Source organism: Erythrolamprus reginae, chromosome 5, assembly GCF_031021105.1.
Source record: "Erythrolamprus reginae isolate rEryReg1 chromosome 5, rEryReg1.hap1, whole genome shotgun sequence".
In the NCBI taxonomy this organism is placed as follows: Eukaryota; Metazoa; Chordata; class Lepidosauria; order Squamata; family Dipsadidae; genus Erythrolamprus; species Erythrolamprus reginae.
In genome coordinates, this window is record NC_091954.1 from 54,579,307 (window position 1) to 54,607,301 (window position 27,995).

At 40.1% G+C, this 27,995-nt stretch overlaps 2 protein-coding genes across 2 annotated transcripts in view; both read left to right on the plus strand.

The window, feature by feature from the left end:
• Positions 1-1,730, plus strand: part of HSPA12A (heat shock protein family A (Hsp70) member 12A) — a 58,242-nt gene extending 56,512 nt beyond the window's left edge. The window contains exons 11-12 of the mRNA XM_070754215.1: positions 200-303; positions 966-1,730. Coding sequence (XP_070610316.1) covers positions 200-303; positions 966-1,600 — 739 coding nt within the window. The 3' untranslated portion in view covers positions 1,601-1,730. The remainder of the gene's footprint in view (positions 1-199; positions 304-965) is intronic.
• A 7,092-nt stretch (positions 1,731-8,822) lies between these two features.
• SPMIP5 (sperm microtubule inner protein 5) lies at positions 8,823-27,762 on the plus strand. The gene is made up of 6 exons (XM_070754005.1): positions 8,823-9,061; positions 10,687-10,755; positions 16,944-17,165; positions 23,423-23,609; positions 24,788-24,876; positions 26,836-27,762. Exons 2-6 carry the CDS (start codon positions 10,698-10,700, stop codon positions 26,994-26,996), a joined length of 717 nt encoding a protein of 238 aa, XP_070610106.1. The 5' UTR covers positions 8,823-9,061; positions 10,687-10,697; the 3' UTR covers positions 26,997-27,762.
• Positions 27,763-27,995: the final 233 nt, after the last annotated feature.

A 27,995-nucleotide genomic window follows, 5' to 3' on the forward strand; every position in this document is an offset into this window, starting at 1 on the left:
CATGTAGACTTACAACAATTGTTAATCTTTTCAATCTTTTTCCCAAATGGAGTATTGATCCTTCACATTCCCTACAAAAAGTTCCAAGTAATTCTTAACCTGTACAAAGTTGCCTCCGTTGACTCCATGCCTATCCTCAAGAAAGTTTCTTAGAACTAATATAGGGTTTTTTTAAAGTTGCTTTCTTTTTTTTCCCCAGTGTGGATTTTGTGAAGTGGTCCTCTCAAGGAATGCTGAGAATGAGTCCTGATGCAATGAATGCCCTCTTCAAACCTACAATTGACCAAATTATACAGCATCTCAGTAGGTATTAAGGGAGTATAAGGTTTTTAAAAAATTATTAAGAGTCAGAACATTCAGAATGTTAGAGATCTTATCTATTCAGGAAAATTAATCCAAAATGTTTATCATATTGCACTTTTTAGCAGTTGTTTAGTCTGAGTATGTTAAGTCTTTTATCGTAATTTCCATGAACATACAGCCTGAAAAAATTCTATATGTCAGAAATAATTATATTCTTGTTTAAAGATGATCATTTCTGGAGGATTATGGTTGAGATTATCAAGTTTATAATAGAATATTGCCAATTTTTATTTCTTTACATTGTCTCCCTTCCTGAACACCCATATATAACATTCTGATCCATATATAATCCCAGTGAAGGGCTACCAAAATTTTTACCATGGCACTGTGGGCGTGGTGTATACAGGATGCCCTGCATTTTCTTTCAACATATTTCAATGCAAATTGGGTGCTCTGGGGTGGAGCTCCATTTTTGCTACCGCACTGCATCCTCACCCCCGTACGGGCAGTAGCCCACCCCTGTGTACCCCTCTAGACATGCATACATACACATATACCTAGTGTTTTAATCAAATTGTTCTCGTGAGATTAGATTCTTTTCTCACTGGGTCTAAGTAAATGCATTATTTTTCCTCACCCCATGGGTTTCTTTCTCTGCTCAGGTGAGATTTTTGAAAAACCTGAACTGACCAATGTAAAGTTCCTATTCCTTGTGGGTGGATTTGCAGAAGCCCCACTCCTACAACAAGCTGTCCAGAATGCTTTTGGCTCAAAATGCCGAATCATCATCCCTCAAGATGTAGGGCTCACCATCCTCAAAGGAGCAGTCCTCTTTGGTCTGGATCCCGCCGTCATCAAAGTGCGTCGTTCCCCCTTGACCTACGGCGTGGGAGTCCTGAATCGCTACGTGGAAGGGAAGCACCCTACTGAAAAGTTGCTAGTTAAAGATGGCACCCGTTGGTGCACCGACGTCTTTGACAAGTTTATCTCGGCTGACCAGTCTGTGGCGCTTGGGGAGACCGTGTCCCGCAGCTATACCCCTGCCAAGCCGTCTCAGCTGGTCATTGTGATCAACATCTACAGCTCAGAACACGATAATGTGAATTTCATCACTGAACGTGGAGTGAGGAAATGCGGCACGCTGCGCTTGGATCTCACAGGAAGTGACAAATCCGTGACAGGCCGGAGGGAAATTAAAACGCTAATGCAGTTTGGGGACACTGAGATTAAAGCCATGGCAATTGACGTTGCCACTTCTAAAAGTGTAAAAGCTGGCATTGATTTCCTAAATTACTGATTTTTTTTTCTTTTCCATGACCCTCACCACCTATTGTTTCAACATTTTGTTCACTGGCTGCCAAAAACATCCTGAATTTTGCTAGAAAAAGCATAGAAGAAGAAAGCATCAGGATTTATTATTATTATTTGCTCTTGAAATTACCAATTTGGAATCTTGACCATAGTTATCAGGTGCTACACAACCCAAATATGTAATGAAAGTTAAGCGCTGAAATACCACTGCTCTATTTATTTGGGAGACATGTTGCTTTAATTGATGTCTTTCATATGCTCTGAATTTTAGGGCCTAATAATCAAACCTATTATTTCTACATTTAGGGTACTAACTAATGTACTTTATTTTTTGAAGCACTAATAGTGAAATTTATAACCGTGATTTGTGGTTATCAGTTTCACAGTAGAAATATGTTTTCAACAATTTTAAAATATAACCTTTCTTATTTATATGATGGAATAGGAATACTGGAATTTAACCATGTACAAATGCAAATGAACAGGTTTAGAAATTGGGTCTTTGTAGTACAAAACTGTTGTTTGTTTAATGAATTGTTGGTTTGGGGGGGGGGGTTTACTTCTGTTCAATGAGGTTTTAAGTTAGTAAACCTGTTAGAGCTGCAATCTTGTTAAAGAAATGATCCAGTAGTAACATTTGTGGGAAATGCTGAAGCAAGAAGTAAATTTCCAGATACAGTAATGCCAAATTAAAACATTATTTTAGGAAAGGAATTCCTCCCCCATGTGGAGAGAAGTGATATTGCACCTAAATAATGGGCCATTTAAATGTTGTCAAATTAACACCAATCTTTAATTTTGCAACATTGATGCTTGCATTTCCCTCTTTTTCAATATTAAATAGAAATACTTCCCAAAGATGAAATCAATTCTGTAAATGGGAAAGTGCCCCCACTTCCCATTTTACTGTTAGCAGCCACTTGGCTTTATTTACCTATACCTCTCCTCAGCCAGAACAAAATAAACAAAGGGAGTGTGGTAGCAATAGTTTAACCAGGGATCATCTCTATCCTCAGGTTGTAAGGTGAAAGGATCCATTTCATTGTCTTTCTCAGCTATGCCAAACAAAGGAAAAACTTCCTGTGTTGACCCTAGACAGTGGTATCTCGTACAAGAAAAATGGTAACATTTTCCTGGGGCCAACTTAAATATTTGATAAAATAATTTATATAAATATAACTCCATAGAAGTTACTCAACATTTCATTAAGGAAAAAAAATTAAATTTACAACTGGGCACCGTGTCAGTTAATTACCAATCCCTGCAGAATCAGATGCTCTCCCAAAGCTTTTCCCTTTGGAATAGCTGCATAAACCAGGGGTGTCAAACCTCGTATCACAGGCCATATCATGGTGTATCGCGATGCTTTTGCCTTTGCGGAGGCAGGGTGGGTGTGGCCTGTGGGCCGCCATTTTGACAGGCCTGGCATCAACAGATATTCAAGAAGTTGAATGTTCCTTGAAGGAAATGTACTGTCTTCAATTCAGTTCCTTGTGAGCTTCATTAATTCTGTGACCAATAAGACTTCAGCAATACACTCCGTGAAAAGTAACTGCTCGGCAGAGAAAAAGAAAATCCTGTACAGTAGTAATTGAGCAATGTTACACTTGACCAGAAGAGGGAGTACAGACATTATTTCTGAGATCACTTAAATGGCTTCCAAGGGACACAATACTTTACATTCAACATGAGTGAAGCTTTAACTGACTTACATCTAAGAAGGGAGATTGAAACATCTATCTTCACCTAGAAACTGACTAAACTTCTAGTGCCGTCTTGTCCAAACTGGTGTCATCCAGTACTGTTGACCTGTAAATCCCAGAATTCCCAGGCAAGATAACCAGCGGCCATCTTGCATAGGAATTCTGGAAATTACAATGTCAAAACTCCTTGAAAACACTACTTTCTGGAAGTTCCCTAGCAGCAGGGGGCTGCCTCTGTTCAATCTGTCTAAAACTGCCTATGCCATGGACAAATATCTGATGCGACTAGAGATGATTTTATGAAAATACACTGCCAGCCTAGTATGTCTTTCCAGGCTAACAACTTACAATATGAAGGCTGCTTCCAGTTGAACATTACAATTCAGGGCTTGATAGGTAGCTAATTCCAACATGTTGTATTTGAGGCCAAATTCTTGACAGCAGAAGGGTTTGTTTTGTCAGCTGTAAGCTGACACTTCCTCCCCCCACCAACACTGAGAAAACACATTGTCATCCACTGAAATCCATTACGCTTTCAAGATGTCTGAAAGCTAATTGTTTAGCTAGATCTTTTTTCCTATTAGCTATGCATGAACGAAAAGCCATAGAATCGGTTTCCCTTTTTTTCACTCTCAAAATCTCAGATTTCTTATTAAACACATAATTTAGGGACAAGCTTTGCATCGTGCAAACATTTTGATTTTCTAGGAAGAAAGTAAAGATCCCATTGCATTATAGCCTATAAATAATATTTCTTGATAGAATGAGAATACAATTTGATTTACTATCAGAGGAATAGATTGGATCATTTTAATTACAACATCTAAACTTGTTCTTCCAATAATTATTCCCCTGGAATAATTATAAAGTATGCATGCTGGCATTTTTTTTCTTTCATCCTGACTGCTGTGTTTTTAAAAGGCTCCCCCCCCCCCCAGATGAGTGAGTAAATGCCTTTCTGTAGCTTTCAAATAAGCAACTCCATGGAATGAACGATGAACAAGAATTATTTGATGTATATACAATATTTAAATATTGTACAGATGTTTTCTTTCTGAAAGTGGTATTTTCTTGTACAGAATGATCTTTATCCCTGTTGATTTTGCATCAGTGTTTAATTTTAAATACTATAGTTTCTTCTGTGACTTCAATAATTACAGGCTTTTAAAGATGACAAGAGATGTAATGCACAAAGATGATCTTATAATAAGGGGAATGCAGTGTCAGGGTGTCAGACAGTACCACATTATTCTCCGTGCTACGCAAATAATAGCTTACAGACACAGTGCTAGATTTTTCATTATTTTTGCATTAACAGGTACAGGCTGCCTTAATGCTATGCATCTGTGCTCTGCTTTGGATAATACTTATTCTATATAGAAAGTAGATCAGTTACCACATTTTCACACCAAATGAACTCCAGTTTCAAGGCATACATTTTATTTTAATTATATCTGTTCTGCCAGACAAAAACTCAACCACAATGAAGCCTCAGAAAGGAAGGGCCCCCAGCAATGGCAGATAAGTTGAAGTTGGTACAGGTCCGTACCATCCTCTGATTACGGAACATATAGCAAGTCAGGAATTGGCTCAATATAAAATCACACGTTGGCTGCTTTAATGCCTGAAATGAGTGCTTCTCAACCTTCGCAAGCCTATGACAGGTGGACTTCCTCATCCAGAATTCACCAGGTAGAAAGCCATGGGAATTGAAATCCATCCCTTTCATAAACTTGCCAAAATTGAAAAATACTGCAATAGACCAATGGTATTTTTTCTATAATATGAAATCTATATCCCAAATTGTGGAAGCACAATTGTTGATTGAGTCACACCATCTCACTGTAAGACTACATTTCTCCCCCTACTCTCATGAATGTCTACTTGCTACATCATCATAACCTCAATAGAATGCTGGTTTTATGAGTTAGAATTAACATAAGGGCAGAAATGGTTAAAAAATGCCGTTACTGTGACTTTAAAAGTCATAGTGATTCTTTCATGAGCGATTCTTTGAAGCTGTAACACCTTCCCCCCACCCCACCCCTAGATGTAAGCCGAAGCTGAAAAGGTCAGACTACTTCAAGCAATAGCAAAAAAAATGGCACTGGCAGGTGGTGTGAAACATTTATTTCCCTTTCAAAGTGCACAACCCTCTTACATAATGGAGAAACACATTTTAACCCAATGCTGCACTGTCAGAAATAAGCCCCCAGCTCAGCAGGGTTTATGCTTGGGGGAAATAGGGGTTAGAACTACCCTGCTTATGACTTAGAAAAACTGGATGCAATTAATTTCCATCAGGTTACTTCAGCGCAGGTTTGTTGGAGGAAACATTTGGAATGTCTAAGCTATCAGCATTTTCCCCCTGAAACTTAAATTGTCATCTTGTGTGAGGAAGATACTTTTTCAACATTTCTGCAAATTTCAATTACTTTAGATCCTTTATAACAGTAGTTGTCAACCTGGGGGTCGGGACTCGGAACCCCTTTGGGGTGAAACGACCGTTTCACAGGGGTCGCCTAAGACCATGGGAAAAGACAAATTTCCCATGGTGTTAGGAACTAAAGCTTCTATTGTGACGTCCTGGAACATATTTTTACAATCCAACCAATCAGGCGTTTACAGTGGGGGTGTCTTTCTGACCTTCCTGCCAATCAGCTTAAAGCTGTTGGGAGAATTGGCGCTAGATTTATGATTGGAGGTCACAACAACATGAGGAACTGTATTAAGCGTCCGTAACACTAGAAAGGTTGAAAACCGCTGCTTTATAACATTCTTGCTTATTCTTTCCTTTGCACAAATGCCGTCTTGTTCTGACTTTAAGGGTGATTAGAATTACTTCCCGATCCGAATGGCTTTTCAAAGCCATAGGTTAATCAATCCAATTTTAACAAATTCATATCCACTTTTTACATAGGGGACCAAATTTAAAATTGATTCCTGCCCCCCCTAAAAAAACCCCCTTTCTGGCACTTATTTATTGAAGTATCCTCTCTTGATTTTAGGTTACTTATCAATGAGTTATATTTCTGGTACAGAAAGCTTGATATAGATAGCAGCAAGGTTTATTTATTTTTAATAAACTTTTATTTTCCCTAAACAAAAGTGCATGCATACCAAGCATCTGTACTCCTCTGTCTTCATGAATCAAGCTATCAAAAATTAGCTACTATTTCAGGTCCAAAGTACTATATTCCTGAATTATTGAGAAGCCACATACTTGTGTTTCAAGGTATTAACAGGTCTCGTGAGAGGCCAGAGGTCCTTTAATTTCTGCTTAAAGATTTGTTCCTTTTTTAAAAAAATGGATTACAATAACTTTAATGTTAACCAGTTGTTTAACAGTCCAGAGCTTACATAAAAATATTGCCTTGGAGAGACATGTAAGATTCTGAATTGATAAATGCCTCAATGTGCTTTGTTTCATATGCTTGCAGCCAATGAAGGGATATAACTCGTGGAGGGCTGCTATGCTTGCAAAATATATAGTATAGCCAACAAACCACTTCAGCTATAATCCTGCCAACAGAAGTACAAATATATTGGCTGATTTGCTCTTTTGGGCCTTGTGCTACTTTTAGTTATATATATATAAAGCTTTAGACAGTTTTTAGAATATATATATATATACACACACATGGATACGCACACAAATATAAGAATGCCACTGATATAAGATTCAGGTTTTTGGAAAATATTTTTTCTCCTTTCTGTCAACTCCATCCTAAACTGAACATAATTTTGTTGGATGTTCTCTGCCACTCAGGTTCCACCCTCCTCTTCCTAAAATAATAGTGGAAATGGGATAGATGTTTAATGGAACAGTTTAGAAGTAGAATATGTAATTCTGTGGCAACTTCAGGCTTTATTATGAAGCACTAGGTTATACTGAACGCTTATTTATATATAGGTAGAATTTATCCTGTCTTAAGTTGATAGAAACAATCAAAATGTGAGTGGGAAATTAAAGTTCCCAAAAATTATAAACTATCTACCATCTGCTGGCAAGATGTTGACTCTGTGAAAAGACCGAGGTTCAAGTCCATTCTCAGCCACAAAAATGTGTTGGGTAACTTTGGGCCAAATGCGTTCTCACAGCCCAGCTATCTCTTGAAATTGTCAAGAGGGAGAAAAATGGAGTCACAAATGCACCAGTTTGAGTTCTTGGGGAAAAGGCAAGATATAAGAAGAAAGATAAATGAAGTTATTAATAAAATAATTCAGTAAAATGTTGTAAAGGGAAAGCTTGTTCTACTGATAAAATCTTCACCCTGAGCAGCAACATTTCTCTGCTTTCAGTAGAAGTTTCTGCTAGGGAAAAAACTTAAGAAATCTGGAAGATAGAAATCTTGTCAATCAAATCTGGGCTTTCTAAACAAGATCTCAACTATTTGGATAAGCAAATATATCAATATGTTACAAGATCTACTTTTCAAACGAGTTGTATATTGTAATTATTATAGCAAATTGCAATATTTATGGGGGGGAAATCCAAGGTACTTTCATGTAGGTTGTGGAGTGTAAGGCCAATGTATACATCTATGCTTGGATAGCTTCTAAAAGTTTATAAAAACAATCTGGTCCATGTGATTTCATTGACTGCCTTCCTTGTTCTAGATTCTTAAAGTCCACTTCATTCTGAAGATTACAGCTTGTTATCTTTACATATGAAAAAGCACTGTTCAAAATTTCAAATAAATTAGTAAATCATGTTGGAAGTTATGTTTTGTGTTATTTTTTAAGGCTTCTTGTGCAAAAAGTTATTTTCAGTGGAGTTTACATTTATCTCTTTAAGCTTGCAAGTATTTTCAGATACTCTTCACTGTTTAGCTTTGTCTAATATTTTGATTATTACACATTTGCAATTGGATATTCCAAATTTATTTTTCAAATATACTAACTAGTGTGAAATAAGCTTACATAAGAAACAAAAGGCAAAAAAACCCCCCATCCTGAATCCAGCTTTGCTATCCAGAGGACTTCCCTTGGCATTTCTCATTTCTGCTCATTAATATCCAACATTCCTGAAAATTAGGATTTTTTTTTCCAAATCAGAGCGACAACCATCATATGCTTTCTCTGAAGTAATCATGTTTAATGGTCCTTGCTACCAATAAGCAACACCCTAGTTTTTCAGTCAGGATGTGCGCTGCTTCATCTGATGCTTTTCCAAATAAAAGTGGGCTTCATGACGACCACGAATCGTGGCTCTGAAATCCCACCAGCCTGGTGGTGTCACGTTGAATATATACTGTCGTGCGGAACTACTATATTCTTGGAGGGGGGGCGACGACACACACGAATCCTTCCCGTTTCAGTTTTTAATGAAACTTTGCCTTCATCTAGACCTGGATTGCAGTCTATCAGAGTAATGTTTGGTAAACTCCAGATTCAAAGTCTTTCAAAGAAAGACAAAATTTCCATTTCCCTCCTTGTTTAGCATCAGGATCGGTTGGAGCCCCCAAAAGCAAGCGGTCAGTTTGAAAAGTTCGACCCCGGGTGAAAAGAAGCGCGTTTCTTCCCGCCCGGTCCCTTTTACTCACCCTCACTACTACGGCTACGCTGCCTCTTCCCGAAGTAGTATTAAACTCCGGAAGTCTCCCTCCCGCCGGCTGTAAAGATCGTACAGGCTGAGGTCACAATGCCGTGGGATGTGGCCGGCTATCCTGACCTCTTCTGAGAGGGGCGGGAGAGACTCCGGCGGAGGAGCGCGTGGTTGGCAGAGCTACATACTACTTGTGGTAAACGCTTCCCTCCTCATTCCTCGCGGGTTCCTTGCAAAACTGAAACGGGGGGCGGGGGTGGTCTCACTACCGCTTTCCCGCTCATAATACTCCTTAATCGTTTGGTTGTTTTGCTTTCTCTGACTGCTTTTTCTTTCTCGGACTCGCAATTTTGTTTTGGCGGGAATGCGGTGCTTAGCCTTAGAGCAGTGTTTTCCAACCTTGGCAACTTGAAGGTATTTGGACTTCAACTCCCAGAATTCCCCAGCCAACATTCGCTGGCTGGGGAATTCTGGGAGTTGAAGTCCAAATATGTTCAAGTTGCCAAGGTTGGGAAACACTGGCTTAGAGAGTGGACCTCTTATTATCTCTTCTCTCCCCCCTCACCCTTTCTCTCATCTGACATTCCGCACTAATAAAGTTATGGGAAAGCAGTAGGAACCAAGGAAAGCTGACGGGCTTCTATTGGGAGAGAGGTGGGTGATTGTAAGTGGTCTGAAGAGCTTTTGTTGGCTTTTAAAATGAGCTGGGGGAAGAATTTTCTTACCAGAAGCTATGTTACAACCTTTTAGTTAACACTGTGGCAGGTTTATAGACGGGAAAAGACAACCAAGTAAGATGGAACAAACCCTGCAAAGTTGGGTTGTGTTTTTTGTGGGCTGGTTCTGGATACACCCAAGGGTCCCTTTTCAGTGGGCAATTGGACTTTCTTGTTTTTTTATTTTGAAGAAGGGATGTGCATAAGTGCACCAGAGTGCCTTCCATCTCCTGCTCCCTCTCTTTTACTAGTATCATGTGTATAAATATAAATATTATTATTTATATAATAATATAAATATACCACCAATGCATACTTGGCAAAACAAAATAAATAAAAATAAAATAAATAAGATGTTTGGCTTCTCATTCAAGAAGCTTCTTCAGTTCTCGTAGGGTAATAGGGAAATGAAAGGATTCCCAGTACGTAAGAAATTTTCTGATACAATGAAACATCTTAAAAAGGGGGAAAAAAACCCCAAGGAAGTCCAGTTGCCTCCTAAAAAAGCACCTTTGGGACAACCATGACCTGGGATGTGACTGAGAATCTCTTACAGACTCCCTAAGCTAACCTTGGCTGCTCTTATAAGCTTAAAGCCTTAAGGGATCTGGGTTTGCTTGGATAAAGAAAAATAAATAAATCAAGCTTCTAGAAATCCCAGGGTTGTTGGCTTCACTGGACAGTAGAAAAAATAAATATAAAATGGGAAAATCACTGTTGTGCTGCCAAAAAAAGGCAACATGGATGCAGTCAACAGGAACTGAGCTTGACTTGAGAGTCCCTGTGTCCTTAGGAAATTGCACACAAAACACTTCTTTTATAGGAAGGATAGTAGGTCCTTGTTACCATGGTTCTGGGGCGTGTTTTCTTATGCCTGACATTTTCCCTCCTTCCTGAACTGTTTTGAATCTACTTTGGGAGGCTTATTTCTCATAATTGGTCCCTATATCCATGTGGATGGTCTTCGTGACATAAAGATACAGAAATTATTGAAGAATTTGACAAACTGGAAGTCAATATATATATTACGTAAACTGGCCTTTAAGGGCTTAGTGGTATTAAAAGTATGGATGCCACACTGAGCATTTGCTTTCTGTCATCATAGTTGGAAAAAGCATGACAGCATTTCGACGGCAAGTAGATGAACGTCATCCATTGATACCAGGATACACAGGTAAAAAATTTACACCTTTGGCCACTTCTTGGCCACTAACTTGACAAGGGTTGCAATGTCCAGGTAAAGAGGAAGCCAATGAACAGAGCTCAATCGCTTTGTTACTGTTTAATATATTGATGTACCAATAACAAACAAGATTATAATTTTTAATTAGCATTCTAAAAAGAAAGCCTCACATTGTGGAAAGGATGTTATGTTTAACCAGTGGCATGTCATCTATATACTAATAAAATTCTTGTGCCTTGTAACCTTCAACCGAGCAAAAAAATCTATTGAAAGGCAAAACCTTTTCAACTAAGGTACCAGAAATATGGCTAATGGTATGTATCCAATATCTGGACTGGAAGTCATGACTTGAATTAAAATTTGGCATATGTTATAAAACATTTATGATAGAATCATATCACATAACGCAAAATGTCGTAAAACATTTCCTGTGCTTAATTGCTGACGTCGACTGCTATACAGTTCAATATGAGATACCTTCAAGGTAAGTGCAACTCTAGATATCTTCCTGAATTTTTAAGAACTGTTCTGGTCCAGCCAATCCTCGACTTACAACCACAATTGAGCCCAAAATTTCTGTAGTTAAGTGAGTTTTGCCCCATTTTACGATTTTTCAGACCGGTTGTTAAATGAATCTGGCTTATCCATTGACTTTGTTTAATCACATGACTGTGGGACCCAGAAAGAGTCATAAGTATGAACCAATTGCCAAAGGTCAGAATTTTGATCCCAAGGTCATGGGGATGCTAGAAAGGTCATAACTGAAAAAGGGCCAAAAGTCACTTTTTCCAGTGCCGTTGTAACTTTGAATAGTCACTAAATGAACTGCTGTAAATTGAGGACTTTCTGTACATTAGAAACTCTCCTGTTGTTGAAGGCATTGAAGAATACGGTAAGGAAATCTCCCTGAAGCAATGACCCAATGGGTTATGAGTCATAGAGTCTGGGCTATGAACATAATCAATCTCCAGTTTTGAAAGAAACAATAATACAGAGAATAAAAATTTATCTTCAAGCACGACAGCTTCTCATGTGCCAAAAGAGATATCTGTGAGCACTGGCTTCCTTACCATTGTTCTGAGGGGTTTTTTTTTTAGCAATCAGGCAGTATATAAAATGTAATGACCAATGTAAGCCAAGGAAAAGCAACTCTTTTTGGACTCAGTGGGTAAATGAAAAGCCAACATACAGGTGGGAAATGTTATAGCCTCATTAGAATATAGAGGGTGAGCTTTGGCTCATTGAAAGTGGTGAAAAGGATGTCCTTTACAAAATCTCAGGGTACCCAGTTATCATTTTTAATTTCCTTGAAAACAACTATCTTTTAAACAGCTGTGTGACCTAGCTGTGACTTGTGCTGATAAAGTCAAAATCATATACCTAATGGGACTGATACAATTACACCCCAATTTCCCCGGATGGGCAGAGCTGTTAGCTAGCTTTGACCAAGTCATAGATGATTGGAATGGATCTGAAGTTATTGTCACTTCACAAAATGAAAATGCTCACTGCTACTTTGTATGCATGTATTATGTGCTGTAGCCAATTTGTGCTGTAGCCAGTTTGGTAATCTAGCACTCTTAATTTGCAATTGAAAATGTTCTTTCTGGATTAAAACTATGTTCCATCCCACATCTGTACCCAGAGTTATTCAAATGCTCAGGTTATAGATGAATCAATTTCTGTACAGAAATAGTAAGGTAGTACGTAGTGCCTAAATTGATGTCTTCCAGGTGAATTGTCCCTATGTATCCCAGGATTCATAATCACCCCAACCTGCAATTATTGTAGAAGAGTGTTACTATTTCTGAAGCTAAGTTTTGAAACACTATTTCAATATCACATTCTTTACCTAGTTTCTTTGTTGATAGTTTTATATGAAGTTTCAAGGTTTAACTCTGTTTTCATTTTCATATCTCTAGTGACAGCAAATATAAAGAGACCTATGTTCCTTTCCTTTCTCTAGGGCAGTGTTTCCCAACCTTTTTGGAGCCGCGGCACATTTTTCATATTTTCAAAATCCTGGGGAACATGGAGGGGGGGGCGCTAAAAAAAGTTTGGACAAAAAAATCTCTCTTCCTCCCTTTCGCTCTATTTCTCTCTCCCTCTTTCTCTCTCTTCCTTCCTTCCTTTCTCTCTCCATCCCTCTTTCTTTCTCTCTTCCTTCCTTCCTCTCATTCTGTCTCCTCCTTCCTCTCTCATCTCTTTCCTTCCTCTCCCTCCCTTTCTCTCTTTCCTTTCTCTCCCTCTTTCCTTCCTATCTCTCTTTCTTTCTCTCCCTCCTTCATTCAATTTTCTCTCCCTCCCTTTCTCCCTCTTTCCTTTCTCCCCCTCCCTTTCTCTTCCTTTTTCTCTATCCTTTCTACTTCTTACTCTTTCTTTCTCTCCTTCCTTCATTCAATTTTCTCTCCCTCCCTTTCTCTCTCTTTCCTTTCTCTCCCTCCCTTTCTCTTCCTTTTTTTCTATCCTTTCTAGTTCTTACTCTTTCTTTCTCTCCCTCCTTCATTCAATTTTCTCTCCCTCCCTTTCTCTCTCTTTCCTTTCTCTCCCTCCCTTTCTCTTCCTTTTTCTCTATCCTTTCTAGTTCTTACTCTTTCTTTCTCTCCCTCCTTCATTCAATTTTCTCTCCCCCCTTCCTCCCTGTTTCCTTTCTCCCCCTCCCTTTCTCTTCCTTTTTCTCTATCCTTTCTACTTCTTACTCTTTCTTTCTCTCCCTCCTTCATTCAATTTTCTCTCCCTCCCTTTCTCTCTCTTTCCTTTCTCTCCCTCCCTTGTTCTCCCCTGGGGCTGCCTGTGCCTGCCCTGCACCACCCAACACGGACGGACAGCCCCCGGTCGTCGGTTCGTCGCCCCCCACCCCCCCACGGAGGGAGATCAGGCTGGCGAGGGCGGTAGATCTGCGTCACCAGCCACTGGAGGGAGATCGGGCTGGTGGGGGCGGCGAATCCACCTCCCCAGCCGGGTGGAGGGAGATCGGGCTGGCGAGGGCGGTGGATCCGCGTCCCCAGCCGCGCGGAGGGAAATCCGGCAGGCGCGCCCCTGGAAAAGCCTACAGGGAACGGTGCCCGGGGCCGCTTTAGCCGCCCCCCGCCATCTCCCCACGACTGCCTGCGCCGCTGCAGCTGCCCCCCCCGCTCCCACCGCCAGTGCCCTCCCGCTGGGCCCCAAAGGACACTTGCCGAAGACGACACGGCCAGGTGTGCCGACGACGACAGGGAAGCTTCAGCTGGGCGGGGCGCTGCCGTGCCGGTGCCTCCGACCTCCCAGTTCCTGCTCGATGCCGCGGTTTCTGGCGCTCTCCTGCTGGGCCCCAAAGAAGGAAGGCGGGAAAAAGGCGCAAAGAATGGAGCTCTCCTTCTTCCTGCCTTCCTTCTTTGGGGCCCAGCAGGAGAGCGCCAGAAACCGCGGCATCGGGCAGGAGCCAAGAGGTCGGAGGCACTGCAGCGCCCCGCCCAGGCGGCACACCTGGCGGTGTCTCGCGGCACACTAGTGTGCCGCGGCACACCGGTTGGGAAACGCTGCTCTAGGGGACCTCATGTTGCCAATTCAACTTGCCCCTAAATTGAGATCCTGTAGCAATTGTCGAACAGCTTAGAATATGCAGTGGCATGCCTCAGACTTTAATAATAATAATAATAATAATAATAATAATAATAATAATAATAATAATAATAATTTATTAGATTTGTATGCCGCCCCTTTCCGAAGACTCGGGGTGGCTCACAACAACGATAAAAACAATATGATACTGGCACAAATCTAATATTAAAAAAAACCTAAAAACCCTATCATAATTAAAAACCAAACAGCACATACATACCAAACATAAATTATAATAAGCCTGGGGGAAAGGTGTCTCAAATCCCCCATGCCTGGTGGTATAGGTGGGACTTAAGTAGTTTACGGAAGACGAGGGTGGGAGCAGTTCTAATCTCCAGGGGGAGTTGATTCCAGAGGGCTGGGGCTGCCACAGAGAAAGCTCTTCCCCTGGGGCCTGCCAGACGACATTGTTTAGTCGACGGGACCTGGAGAAGGTCAACTCTGTGGGACCTTATCGGCTGCTGGGATTCGTGCGGTAGCAGGCGGTTCCGGAGGTACTCTGGTCCAATGCCATGTAGGGCTTTAAAGGTCATGACCAACACTTTGAATTGTGACCGGAAACTGATTGGCAGCCAATGCAGGCCACGGAGTGTTGTAGATACATGGGCGAATCTGGGAAGCCCCACGATGGCTGTCGCGGCTGCGTTCTGCACGATCTGGAGTTTCCGAACACTTTTCAAAGGTAGCCCCATGTAGAGAGCGTTGCAGTAATCGAACCTCGAGGTGATAAGGGCATGAGTGACTGTGAGCAATGACTCCCTGTCCAAATAGGGCCGCAATTGGTGCACCAGGCGGACCTGGGCAAACGCCCTCCTCGCCACAGCTGAAAGATGATGTTCCAATGTCAGCTGTGGATCGAGGAGGACGCCCAAGTTGCGCACCCTCTCTGAGGGGGTCAATAGTTCCCCCCCCAGGGTAATGAACGGACAGATGGAATTGTCCTTGGGAGGCAATACTCACAGCCACTCCGTCTTGTCTGGGTTGAGTTTGAGTTTGTTGACACCCATCCAGTCCCCAACAGCCTCCAGGCACCGGCACATCACTTCCACTGCTTTGCCTTGTGCTAGGAATAATAATTTATATTATGGGGATGGGTGAAAGAAATATAATGATCAAATGTTATGAATATAATCTGGCAAGAAATGGCAAGATAAAACAATTTGGAAAGATATAGCCCCAAAGCTAAACATTCTGTTTTATAACACAACAAACAATCAATCTAGCACACCGGTTGTGAATGCAGGTAATAAAACTTTATGGTGGACAATATAATTAACTAATAGAGTTATAATGAAGTTTATTTATTTATTTATTATTTATTTATTTATTATTTGGATTTGTATGCCGCCCCTCTCCGAAAACTCGGGGCGGCTCACAACAAGTGAAAAGACAATCCAATACATAATCCAATTAATTAAAATATTATAAATTTAAGAAAAAACCCTATACTAACATACACACACACAAGCATACCATATATAAATTCAACGTGCCCAGGGGAAGATGTTTAGTTTCCCCATGCCTGACGGCAAAGGTGGGTTTTGAGGAGTTTACGGAAGGCAGGAAGAGTAGGGGCAGTTCTGATCTCCGGGGGGAGTTGGTTCCAGAGAGTCGGTGCCGCCACAGAGAAGGCTCTCCCCCTGGGGCCCGCCAACCGACATTGTTTAGTTGATGGGACCCGGAGGAGGCCCACTCTGTGGGACCTAATCGGTCGCTGGGATTCGTGCGACAGAAGGCGGTCTCGGAGATATTCTGGTCCAGTGCCATGAAGGGCTTTAAAGGTCATAACCAACACTTTGAATTGTGACCGGAAATTGATCGGCAGCCAATGCAGACTGCGGAGTGATGGTGAAACATGGGCATACCTGGGTAGGCCCATGACTGCTCTCGCAGCTGCATTCTGCACGATCTGAAGTTTCCGAACACTTTTCAAAGGTAGCCCCATGTAGAGAGCATTACAGTAGTCGAACCTCGAGGTGATGAGGGCATGAGTGACTGTGAGCAATGAGTCCCGGTCCAGATAGGGCCGCAACTGGTGCACCAGGCGGACCTGGGCAAACACCCCCCTCGCCACAGCTGAAAGATGGTTCTCTAATGTGAGCTGTGGATCGAGGAGGACGCCCAAGTTGCGGACCCTCTGTGAGGGGGTCAGTAATTCCCCCCCCAGGGTAATGGACGGACAGATGGGATTGTCCTTGGGAGGCAAAACCCACAGCCACTCCGTCTTATCTGGGTTGAGCTTGAGTCTGTTGATACCCATCCAGGCCCCAACAGCCTCCAGGCACCGGCACATCACTTCCACCGCTTCGTTGACTGGGCAGTTGCTGCTTCCAAAGGTACAAACTCCTTAAACAGGATGAATGGCCTTGGCTAGGGAAGCAGTAATACATATTTTTGCTTTAAGTGTAGAATAGATCATTGTTTCTCATATTCTGCCTGAGGAATTTTGGGAGCTGACATTCATAAGTCTTAAAAGATGACAAATTTGGAGACCCCTATCCTAGATATATAAACATGAAAAGTCTACTATTTTAAAGGTTTTTGAATGGCGCCTGATTACATTTCTTTGCTTTTTCTAGGATACATCCCTCTCCGATTCTATCGTGTTGGCACTAGTTTTGGAAATGATTCTGTGTGGTGTGTTAGGACCTTTCGTGATGTTACAGACCGAAATAATAGCAAGGAAGCTAAACTGAGGCATACAGCAGCCATCACACCACAGCTGCCACCCATTTCCACTAATGAAGAAATATTAAATATACTTGATGACTATAATTACAAACATCATCCTAATGTGCTGGGTACAGTATGCATAATTTACAATAATTTGAATTTATTTAAATCCCTTTAATTGCCATTGTAATCTAACATTATTGACAAATAATTGCATCTTTAGTTTTGATTGTTGAGTACAGAATCCAGATGATTTGGTTGTTGTGAAAATGAGCAAAAGACTTTGTGAAAGGACTTCTCTTTGGAAAAAAAAGTCTAATACAGTACAGCTTATTTTTAGATTTGCAAACTGATCTGGCAATAGTGCATATTTAAGATGTGATACAATTCAAGCGAGCCACAGTAAACAGTAATATATAATAAGTTTGGATCAAAACAACATTTAAATAGGGGTCAAACATGGACTCAGTGGTATTAGAATTATCATCTCTTGAAAGGAGAAGTATTCTCATTTTAAAAATAGGCTAACCCTTACAAGATGCAACTTGGTGAAAAAAGCTAAAAGTGTCAGGTCCCGGAAGAAACAAAAGACTTCAAACACAATTCTGGTTTGTATACTAGCCTTTTCTGATTTTCCAGCATGAACTAAGGAAAAGTGAAGTCTTTGTCAAAGCTGTGCGCTGTGTGCACTCTCCCACCTAACACTGTGCGCTACATCCATGTGATCGCAGGCATGCCAGTCTGCAATTAGGGTTTGTTCCATGATTCTGGGTTGTGGTTGTTAACGGCCACCCCAGCATGTGACATCATCAGCCAGCATTCACAACATCACCCTTTCGTCGCAAGATTTCATCCCCTGTTGTTCGCTCACAGCAGCCAGCTTTCCCTCGTGGCGATGTCTAGAAATATCCAGATAACTTTTGGGTCATCAGGTAATAGTTACTGGTTTAGTGCTAGGCCCCATGCCATGCCCCCAGGCACAATGACAGCTCCAGGCTAGGGGGCTCACTGGAGCTGACAAAAAGAATTTAAAAGCAAAATGAACTTTCATAGTATTTGCCTTACTGCTCCAGAATACTGATTATGCATTCTCTGGGCATATTTGATTCAGTTGTATTTTATGATAGGACACCTAGAGTCTTCAAGAGTGGAAATGAACCTAGACTTATAAGGCAATCTAAATTTTGAAAAGCCTAACCATTCCAAATGGAATGTTTCTTGCACTAGGAGTGAATAATGTCATCTTGACTTTGCAATAAAGGATAAATTATAGGAAGTCAGATATTTAGATGAGCTGCAGTTTACAAAATGAAGATATACTGGAAGAAAAAGATTGTAAGAAAGAATAAGTAATCTTTAAATAGATATGAATTGTGTTCTTAGTAGATAGTTAATTAATTAATTAATTAATTAATTAATTAATTAATTACAACTTTATCAAATATAAAAAATAAAGTACAGAATCTTATTTCAGGGTATAATTTTTTTAATATACTTTTTATTGTAAGCGTGTTGATTTAGGGGCTCTGTTCAAAGTCTCCCAAAAGTTATTCTTTACATGACTCTGAATCAGCTGGATCTATTTGTCTTCATGTTTCACGGACTGAATTCACACTTTTTTGTCCTTTTTGCAATATTGGGTTTGGGATGGCCCATTTTGTTAGCTTTGTTCTTACTTCACTACATTAGAATTTTTGGACACAAGCAAGCACTTATGTTCAACTTCAACCTAACTGCTAGCAAAGTTGCATAGCCAATTATCAGTTTCCAGGAAGTCATTGAAAGAAAAAGCTCAAACACAAGCGTCTTCACTCAAAGTCTTTTAATTCTCCAACTCCTGGCACTGATCAACCATCATTACATGCATGAGAACTTGGTTAGCAGCAATTACTTGATACCTCCCCCCATTAAACATGCAGTGCACCCCACCCCAAAACTCCATCCTCCTCCAGCATTTCTTGCTTCACGCTAGGATCAAAAAGCTGCTTGGTGCTTTGCCATGCCCCCGACAAGTCCTGCTAGCTAGCTGGGTCTTATTAACACAATTGGCAGTTCCAAGTCCTTGCAGAACGTTTGTCAGGCTGGTGACAGTCGGGAGGTTCCCCCCCCCCTGCAGCGCTAAGTTTTCTCCACCTGAATGGCAGTCCCAAAAGGTGGTGCTGACACTAATGTTATAAAACCTAGTTCTTAGATTCAGTTTGGCATCCTCTGTAGCAATGTATCTGCAATGATGTTTTTCCATGCTTAGATGAGTAGTTTTAACAGAATACAAGATCTTAATTCTTTCTCTGAGTTGTGGCTATACAGACAGAGAGGCTATGCATGAGCGGGATTACAGTTATTGTAAAAACAGTCTAGGGGCCAAATGCTTTCATGTTCGTCTAAAATTGCCACTAGCAGAAGTTTTTAATAGAAGAGGAAATGATGGTTTCACTGCAAGATGACTTCTTCCATCACACTTGATTCTTATCTCAAAACCCGACATATGCATGCAAATACATATATTGAAATTGTGGATGTTCAGGCACTTGGCTATTTTTTATTTTATTCTTACATGGAAGAGGTGTCAGGTTATTGTTGTGACTGGTCCACGTCTGGCTCAGCTGGTCACAGATTTTGAGGATCATGAGATGGATGTGTATTGGTATCCTAGGTCAGTGTTCTTGACACCTGAGTCTGAGCGTGATGAGGAATTAGAGATTGAGGACTCACCAGAGACTGTAGCACCTCCAGTTATGGTATTGAGTGACTCAGAGGATGAGGATGAATTGGGAGGATGATGAGGAAATAAAGGAGGGGCCGCTGTTAGACGCAAGGGTGAGGAGACCAATGTCCAGGCATGAGTATCTGAGAAAGAAAAGATCTTGGTGTTAGTAGCTCTAGGGAACATTTGGCCACTCCTTGTGGAAAAAATCTCATGAGAAGTGCTTGTCATGGACAACCTTCCTAAAATTATGGCCATGTGTGATCTCCAGAGTTAAAAGAACACTTCTGCTTTAATTCATCTTTTCAAGCCATGTAATTTGCATCAGCAGAGAGATTATGAAAAAAAAAGTGAGCCGGTTGATTGACAGAATCAAAGGAATTTCCTAATGAGTTTTTGGCTTCCGGCCTGGACTCATGCTTATCTCAGAGACATTTAGCCTGGAAACACTGCCAGAATGGACTAATTATATCTGGGACTATTAACCATTTTAAACCATAATTCTTATAACCATTATAGCTTGTTATATGTATACTACTCCTTGAGTGTGTGTGGCTTTTAATTCGATTGGTGGCTCATCTAGACAGAACAGTTATTAATTTATTTGAATATATTCATTTGAATTTATTACCCACCCAACTCCAATGGATTTTTTTTTTTGCTCTACAATTTGTAATATGAGAGTGGGATGCAAAATGTTGTTTGAGTCTTATTTTGAACTGCTAAGAAAGTAACCCCATTTGCTGTCTATTCCCAGCATTTTAAGGCCAGTTGAAACTACATTGATTGAAGGTAGCTTTATAATGGTTTGTGAAAGATCAGGAAGGAAAATCCATGTGAACCATCTCCCAATGGAAGTGCCCTTTGCCTTAAAGGAAGCTGAACATTGCTAATTGCCACTGATATCATCTACTCAATATCTGATTGGCATATTCTCAGTATATAATAGCATAAGAACATAAGAAAGGCCATGCTGAATCAGGCCAAAAGCCTATCAAATCCAGTATTCTGTGTCACACAGTGGCCCACCAATTGTACATGGGGATCTTGAGTAGAAAGAGAAGGCAAAACCCTCCCTTTCCCTTGACTCCCAACAAATGGTACTCAAGGGAATCCTAGCTGCTTCAACCAACATAGAGGCGGCACAGGGACATCCGATAGATTGTCTCCCCCAAAGTACTCATATTTCCCAAACTCTGTTTTGTTTCTGGTTCTTTTCTAGAAGAGCAATGTGGGGAGGTGGGCATCACATTTGAGCTCTTGGCTTTTGGGTGTATTTCCTCCTTTATTCATTCCAACTAGAAATTTGCATTCTGGGGGCTTAAGCAGGAAAGAGCATTTTACTACAAGAAATAGTGACAAAGAGAGTGCTCTTTGTTCATTTTATTTTTCCCAAATACTGAAGCTTAAGGCTGAATGGCAAAGGTCAGTGTTTTATTATCACAGATGCCAAATTCCGTAGAGGTTTTTTTTTAATTGCTCTACTGAAGGGACCTTGTGGCTTTACTCACAACTGAACCAGGCACTGGATGGGCTATGTGTCCTTGATGAATTGTAGTGAGGGAAATAGGTTTAACAACAATTTTCTCATTGGGAGAGAGGTATGAGGAGTATTTCTCCCATGTCAAATCCTTTGGTGTTTTCTTTTTCCTCTTTAAATTATGGGCAAGACTGGAAACATAAAATAGGAGGGCTCAAATATCCATGCTCTTTCAAATGAGACACATCTATTGGCTTGTTTTTGTGATTCTATGTGAACTTGGTTCAGGTCCTCCAAAAAGCTCATCTGAGAATTAGAAAAGATACATGATGGTTAGAATGAAATATTACAGGCTACTTCTGCTGACTGATGGCTTACTGAAGTTTGGCAGTTTGATCGTGACTGGCTCAAAGTTGACTCAGCCTGCATTCCTTCCAAGGTTGACCCAGATTGTTGGGGAAAATATCCTGACTCTGTAAAGAGGGCTGTAAAGCACTGTGAAGAGGTATATAATTCTAAATATTATTGCTACATTGCAAATTTAGAATTAATTTTTCCCTAGTTAAGTTTTTACTATTTATATTAGTTAATTTTTATAAATTGGGCATAATTTTAGGGTAAGTTTCTCTGTTCAGAGTATTTCATTCCTTTTCGATCAGGTTTACTACATTTCGTGTTATCAGAACATGAGCAAATGCTTTGTGGTCAATCCATAGTTTTTAGATTGTTCCAAGAGATTAAATATTGTCTAGCATATGTTAGCTCCACTAGGTAGGTCAGACAAGAAAGTCAACTACATAGGAAGAGTAAAACTACTTTTCTTGAGATTGGCTATAATAACAGAATCTTCCATGTCTGATAGTGCTGTACCTTCCCCTCTTTCTTATACTCCAGTGAATTCTGAAGGTCTTTGCCTGAGCCAATTCTGAATGTTATTTTAATAATTTTCCGTCTCCTTTTCCCTAGGTAACAATTCCTGCATATTTCTGTCATGGTCATCTTCCTAACTCTTTACAGCAGCCTTCCCCATTCTAGCAATTTTCAAGACACTTCTTAAATTTCCCCAACCAATATATGTTTCTTTATAGCAAGTTGTGTGCCAGCCACTTGTAAAAGAGCTAGACAGCTTACATCAATAAAACATTAATGGCTTTCCAGAATGACAGGAGAAAAGGTATCACCCTGGCCTTATGGAGAATACTATTTGAGAGTGCAGGAGATACAGTACTGTTGGGCTTATGTGTCTTTAGAATCTTGGTAGAATTGAATTCACAGACTGGCGTGAGGAGAACAGGGGGATTCAATTCAGAGGAGATGATCCTGCAGGTGACAATGCAAAAACCTATCCTTTGCGGAAACTCCTGGGACTTGAGATCAGATAAGATTGTTCTAAAGATTTATTTTAGGTTAGGCACAGCTTAGAATTCCTTCAAAACCTATTCCCTTTGGTATTTAGTAAGTGATTTTTAATCTGCTGTTTTTCGTCTCTGCCTGCAAAACAAATTGTGTCTTCTAAACCATTTGGATAAATGTTGGGGGCAAGGATGAGCCACCCCTGCTCTGTGGTAGGCTCTTAGCAAGCTATTTAAGGAAATATTTACTGAAATGCTAGGGCAGTGATGGCGAACCTTTTTTTCCTTGGGTGCCGAAAGAGCGTGCATGTGAGCTATTGCATATGGGCGGGTGCCTACACTCATAGTTCAATGCCCAGAGATGGTAAAAGCAGCTTCCCTGCACCCCGGAGGCACTCTGGAGGCTGGAAATGGCCTGTTTCCCAACTTCTAGTGGGCCCAGTGAGCTCGAGTTTCACCCTCCCCAGGCTCCAAAGGCTTCCTTGGAACCAGGGGAGGGTAAAAATGACCTCCCTCATTCCCCTGGAAGCTCTCTGGAAGCCAAAAATGCCCTCCAAGAGCCTCTGTGCAAGCCAATAATCAGCAAAAATTACACACATGCACATTGGAGCTGAGCTAGGGCAATGGCTCGTGTGCCAGTAGATATGGCTCTGCATGCCACCTGTGGCACCCGCGTCATAGGTTTGCCATCACTGTGCTAGGGAATAAACCAAAACTCGGATCAATTTCTTTCTGTACTTTCAACTATGGTTAATGTTAGACCTGGTTTTCATCCAACCTCCTCACCATTTGGAATCCATGTCATCTTCCCTTAGCTTTTCAATAATACTTCTTTTGATCATTTTGCAGGGCCTGTGGACACCAAAAGAAGCCTCCTTGAACCACCGATCCCAGGCTGGGGTGGCTATGTGCCTAGATCCAGGGTCACAGAATTTGGTCATGGAGTACGCTATCATGTGATGGCAGAAAACTGCTACCAAGATTTTAAAAACTCAACAGATAGAGGCAAAGAAGATCGTGCTGGGAAAGATCCCACGTATGTGCACTTTGAGATGTTTAAATGGTTTCCATTGCTGCTCTGCCTTGAGAAAACTATGATGTTACATTACAGAACAGTATTTGCTAATGGATTAGGAATCAAGTCTGGAAATATAATTTTAATAAATATATAAATTGCATAAATAATGAAGCTTTAAAGCCACAAATGGACTTAAAATGGACCAAGGATTGGTCTTTTGCAATGGTCTATTATTATCGTAATATTGGTGTAGAGGTTAGGGCACCAGGCTATAAACTGGGAGACTATGAGTCCCAGTTCTATATTTGGCATGAACCCAGATGGACGATTCTGGGGCAGTCATTCTCTCTCGGTCCTAGAAAGAAAGCAATGGTAAGCACTTCCCAAAAGGTTGCCAGGAAAACTTTCAAGAATCTGTTCAGATGGTCACCGGAAGACTGACTCAAAGGCAAAAACAAATAAACAAACAAACAAACAAATAAATAGAATCAATGTAGCATATCCTGCCTCTCAGCCTCAGCTGTAATAGTAAGAAAGCCAAATATTTCTGGCAGTTAAGCTTAGGCAAACAAATGCTTGTTATTTATTATTATTAAGACTTTCAATAAAAGTAAAGCTATTTTGTCTCAGCATTATTTCTGCCAGACAACTGTTAAAAACTCTAGGATTATAGGATGATAGTCTGCCATGAATTTGGATTTTTGTTTTTAAACAATAGAGTAGTTAGTATGGGAAGAAAACTATTAGGAAAAAATAGGAGATGATCCAACAGAGTGGGGAGGGAGGGGGGAGTCTCTCTCTCTCTCTCTCTCCCTCTCTCTCCCCACCTACCTACCTATCTATCCATCTTCATCATCATCTACTGTAAAACTGCTACAATATTTATTTTATTTATTTATTCATTTGTCCAATACACAAATACATAGGAAGAAAAATAGACATGTACTGTAGTAATATATATAAGGGTAAAGTGAACTTAGAGGAGAGGATATATGAAAGAAAGAAAATATATATGATAAGTGAGAGAAAGGAAAGACAATTGGACAGGGGACGAAAGGCACACCAGTGCACTTATGTACGCCCCTTACTGGCCTCTTAGGAACCTGGAGAGGTCAATCATGGATGGTCTAAGGGAGAAATGTTGGGGGTTAGGGGTATATATATACTGATATATATTTTATTCTTTTCTATTTTAGGAAAGTCGTTCCTGAAGTCAAAGAATCACGACAGCAGAGATTCTATAGGCCTGAAGGAATGATGCCCAAGTACACCGGCCATATTCCACGTAAGGGTTCAGATTTTGAAACTTACTAATTCCTTGAAGTAACTGCAGCCTTTTCTAAGTGTACATGAATGCCTCTCCTGCAGCTGCAGGAGAATATCTGGGAAGGATCCGTTGGTTGAAGAAGTTACAGGCAATGTTCCCTCTAATTTTTTTGGGGGGTGGGCGGAAAAGTATAGTGTCTGAGCGGCAGTCCCTTCGGGACTGGGTGGCACAGAAATAATAAATAAACAAACAAACAAACAAATAAAAAACCCACCCTGTTTTGCCTCAGAGAATTTCAAAATAAAATACTGTACTGTGTGTCTATAACAGTGAGCTCATAATAGGGCAACTCTATCAATATCAAAATGCCACTTAAATAGTTGAGCTAGTTTCAAACTAGATTTTGATTTTCTTTCTCTCTTCCTTACTCCCATTCTTTTTCTTTTTCTTTTCCTTCCTCTCTTTTTTCTATCTGTTTCTCTCTCTTCCTCTCTCTCTCCTTCCCTCTCACTCTTTCCCTCTCGGCTTCTGGGCAGGTTTGGAAAACTCTGAGTTGATGATGATTTTTAAGTGAGCGATTGCTCACTGCTCAGCTTAGAGGGAACTATGGTTACAGTCATGAGTCTCCTTCCCTGTGCCAAAGCACTTTTGGCCTTCAGAATTGCTATAATTCTAGCCAGCAAAGGCAGAGTTGTGGGTGAGGAATGTTATGCTTCAAGAAGTATAAATCACAGCTAGAAAGTAGATATCAATAACTGACAGCATGCAGCAGAAAAAGCTAATATGTACATCAGTCTACAATAGGGATGGATAGCTGTGGCTCCTCACGGCTTGTGAACTTCATCACACAGAATTCCATGATCCCAGAATTGAAAGTTGCCCATCCCAGCTGTACCACAAAGTTGCTAAAGGAGTTGATTTAAATTTGTGCTCACCCTAAAGGAGAACAATGACAATATGTGTCTATATTCTAACTTCTCAAGATGAGTATAAATATTATAAAATAACAGATGAAATATTTCTGCCAGTGGTTAAATAAGTGGCTGAATATATTGGGGAAAAAATCCAGATTTGCTAGCTTGAATGATAAAATTAGAACTGTTTCTGCAATAAATAAATTGGTTTTTATATTTCAAAAGTTTTATTTTTATTTTTCTCTGCAAACAATACACACTATGCCTTAAAATATATTAATGACATACGTATATATTTTCAATTTTTCATAAACCAATATCTTATTTTGCACCTGTTTCAACTCCCATTCTTCAGTCTGTCCCTACACTCCCCTCCCTCAACCTTCATCTCCTCTTCCTACTTTCTTACTTCTTCTCTCCCCTTCTTCTTCCCTCCATTCATCACCCCTCTACTAACTCTATCTTCTGCTTCTTTCCACTCCTCCCCTTCTTCCTCGCCTTCTACTTCCTTCCTACTTCCTCTTCCTCCCTCTCTTACCATATCCTGAGTATCTCTCATCCTCGCTCAACTTATATTTGATAGACTGATATTATGTTCCAAATTTTTATACTCAATTATACAATTGATATTACACAATCATAAGCACAGCATTGAAACAGAATCTGATCTTTTAGGATGTAGGAGTCCCTACAGAGCAGTCCTTCTTAGACTTCTAAGGTGCGTGGACTTCACTACAACAATAGTATCCACCATCAATTATTTATTTATTTGTTTGTTTGTTTATTAGATTTGTATGCCGCCCCTCTCTGCAGACTCGGGGCGGGTCACAACAGCAACAGAAAACAATATATAATACAAATTCAATAATTAGAAGTTGCTGAGGTTCAGCCATCTTAAAAGCCCTGAAGTTGAGAAACATGGCTGTAGAACATGATAATATCTAATAATGCCTTCTTTTTGATGTGTCAATCCTGCCATTTTGCCAACCAAGAGTGTCCACCCTAGAGAAGAAGAAAACTATATGTTGCAAAATATATTAAACAAAATATGTGTGTTTTACAGACGAACGCACTGGCATTGGAAGAACATTTGGAAATATATGCAGAAGTTGCTCGGTATGCAGTCACACTGAGGCAAACTATGGAGCTTATCTTAGTAAGAAACGCAGAATGGAAAAAGGTCAAGAGTGCATCAGAGAACACAAGGAAACCTTAAGTGCATAATATTTGAACCGTAACATTAGATGATTAAAAGGAACATTAACGTCTGGAATGGGGCTACTTAAAACCTTTCTCTCTTTGACCAATCACGTGGAAGTATAAAACTTCCACCACTTCCAAATAGGTTAGTTGAAGTTTTGAAATAAAGAGTAAAATATTAAGGACTGTTTTTAAAATAATTGGCAAAGAGTATTGTCTCCAAATCTATTTTCTGGTGGCAGCCACGGTCACTGGAAACCAAGAGGAAAGAAAGTTATTTTCACATACAATGAAATTTCAGTCTGTTTTAAAAGAAAACAATTGTGAGTTTAAAGCAGAAGATGAGAGATGTTTGTTCGTTCATTGTTTGCTAAACGTTTCAGTGGGACTGATTTTGCTATTAAAAGTTCTCCATAGTTGTATTTATATTTATTTATATATATTTATTTATGCTTAACAAAAAAGACACCTTGCTGAAGTTATCTACACAGACAATTGTTCCAGAGTTACTGCATTTTGAAAAATATTTATTTCAAGAAATATTTTATTATCCTGATGTTGAATTTTGAGAAAACACTTTTTGGGTGTTCTGTTATTAAGGTGCAAATATTGAGTAGGGGCTGTTTTTAATATAACTACTTTAATATTTGAGCAATTTATATAATATTTTTCCATTTGAAAGTACTTTCATGTGTTGATAGAGATCAATTAATTTTGTCATGCTGTTTGTTTAAAGTGCAATATTTGAAATATTTATGTACACATTAAAATTATCTAGTTAATTACTGTTTTACAGTTGATCCTACAATTTCTGCCAGTATTCCTTCCAAATAATGTTCACACTTTTTTGATTTCTAACACTGCAATATTCATCAACCATATTTAGACATATCATGGGAAATACATACAAAGCACATGCTGATGTATTGGTATATTTAGTTTATTTTTTATTTATTTATTTTGTCCAATACACAATAATATACAATGAAGGTTATAGAGCAGTGGTTCTCAACCTGTTGGTCG

Bases quoted from the DNA above. Each gene is read 5' to 3' on its own strand.
- SPMIP5 (XM_070754005.1), top strand. From the start codon at position 10,698: ATGACAGCATTTCGACGGCAAGTAGATGAACGTCATCCATTGATACCA. The intron at 10,756-16,943 runs GTAAAAAATTTA...TGCTTTTTCTAG, and splicing joins ATTGATACCAGGATACACAG to GATACATCCCTCTCCGATTC. The intron at 24,877-26,835 runs GTAAGGGTTCAG...TGTGTTTTACAG, and splicing joins GTACACCGGCCATATTCCAC to ACGAACGCACTGGCATTGGA.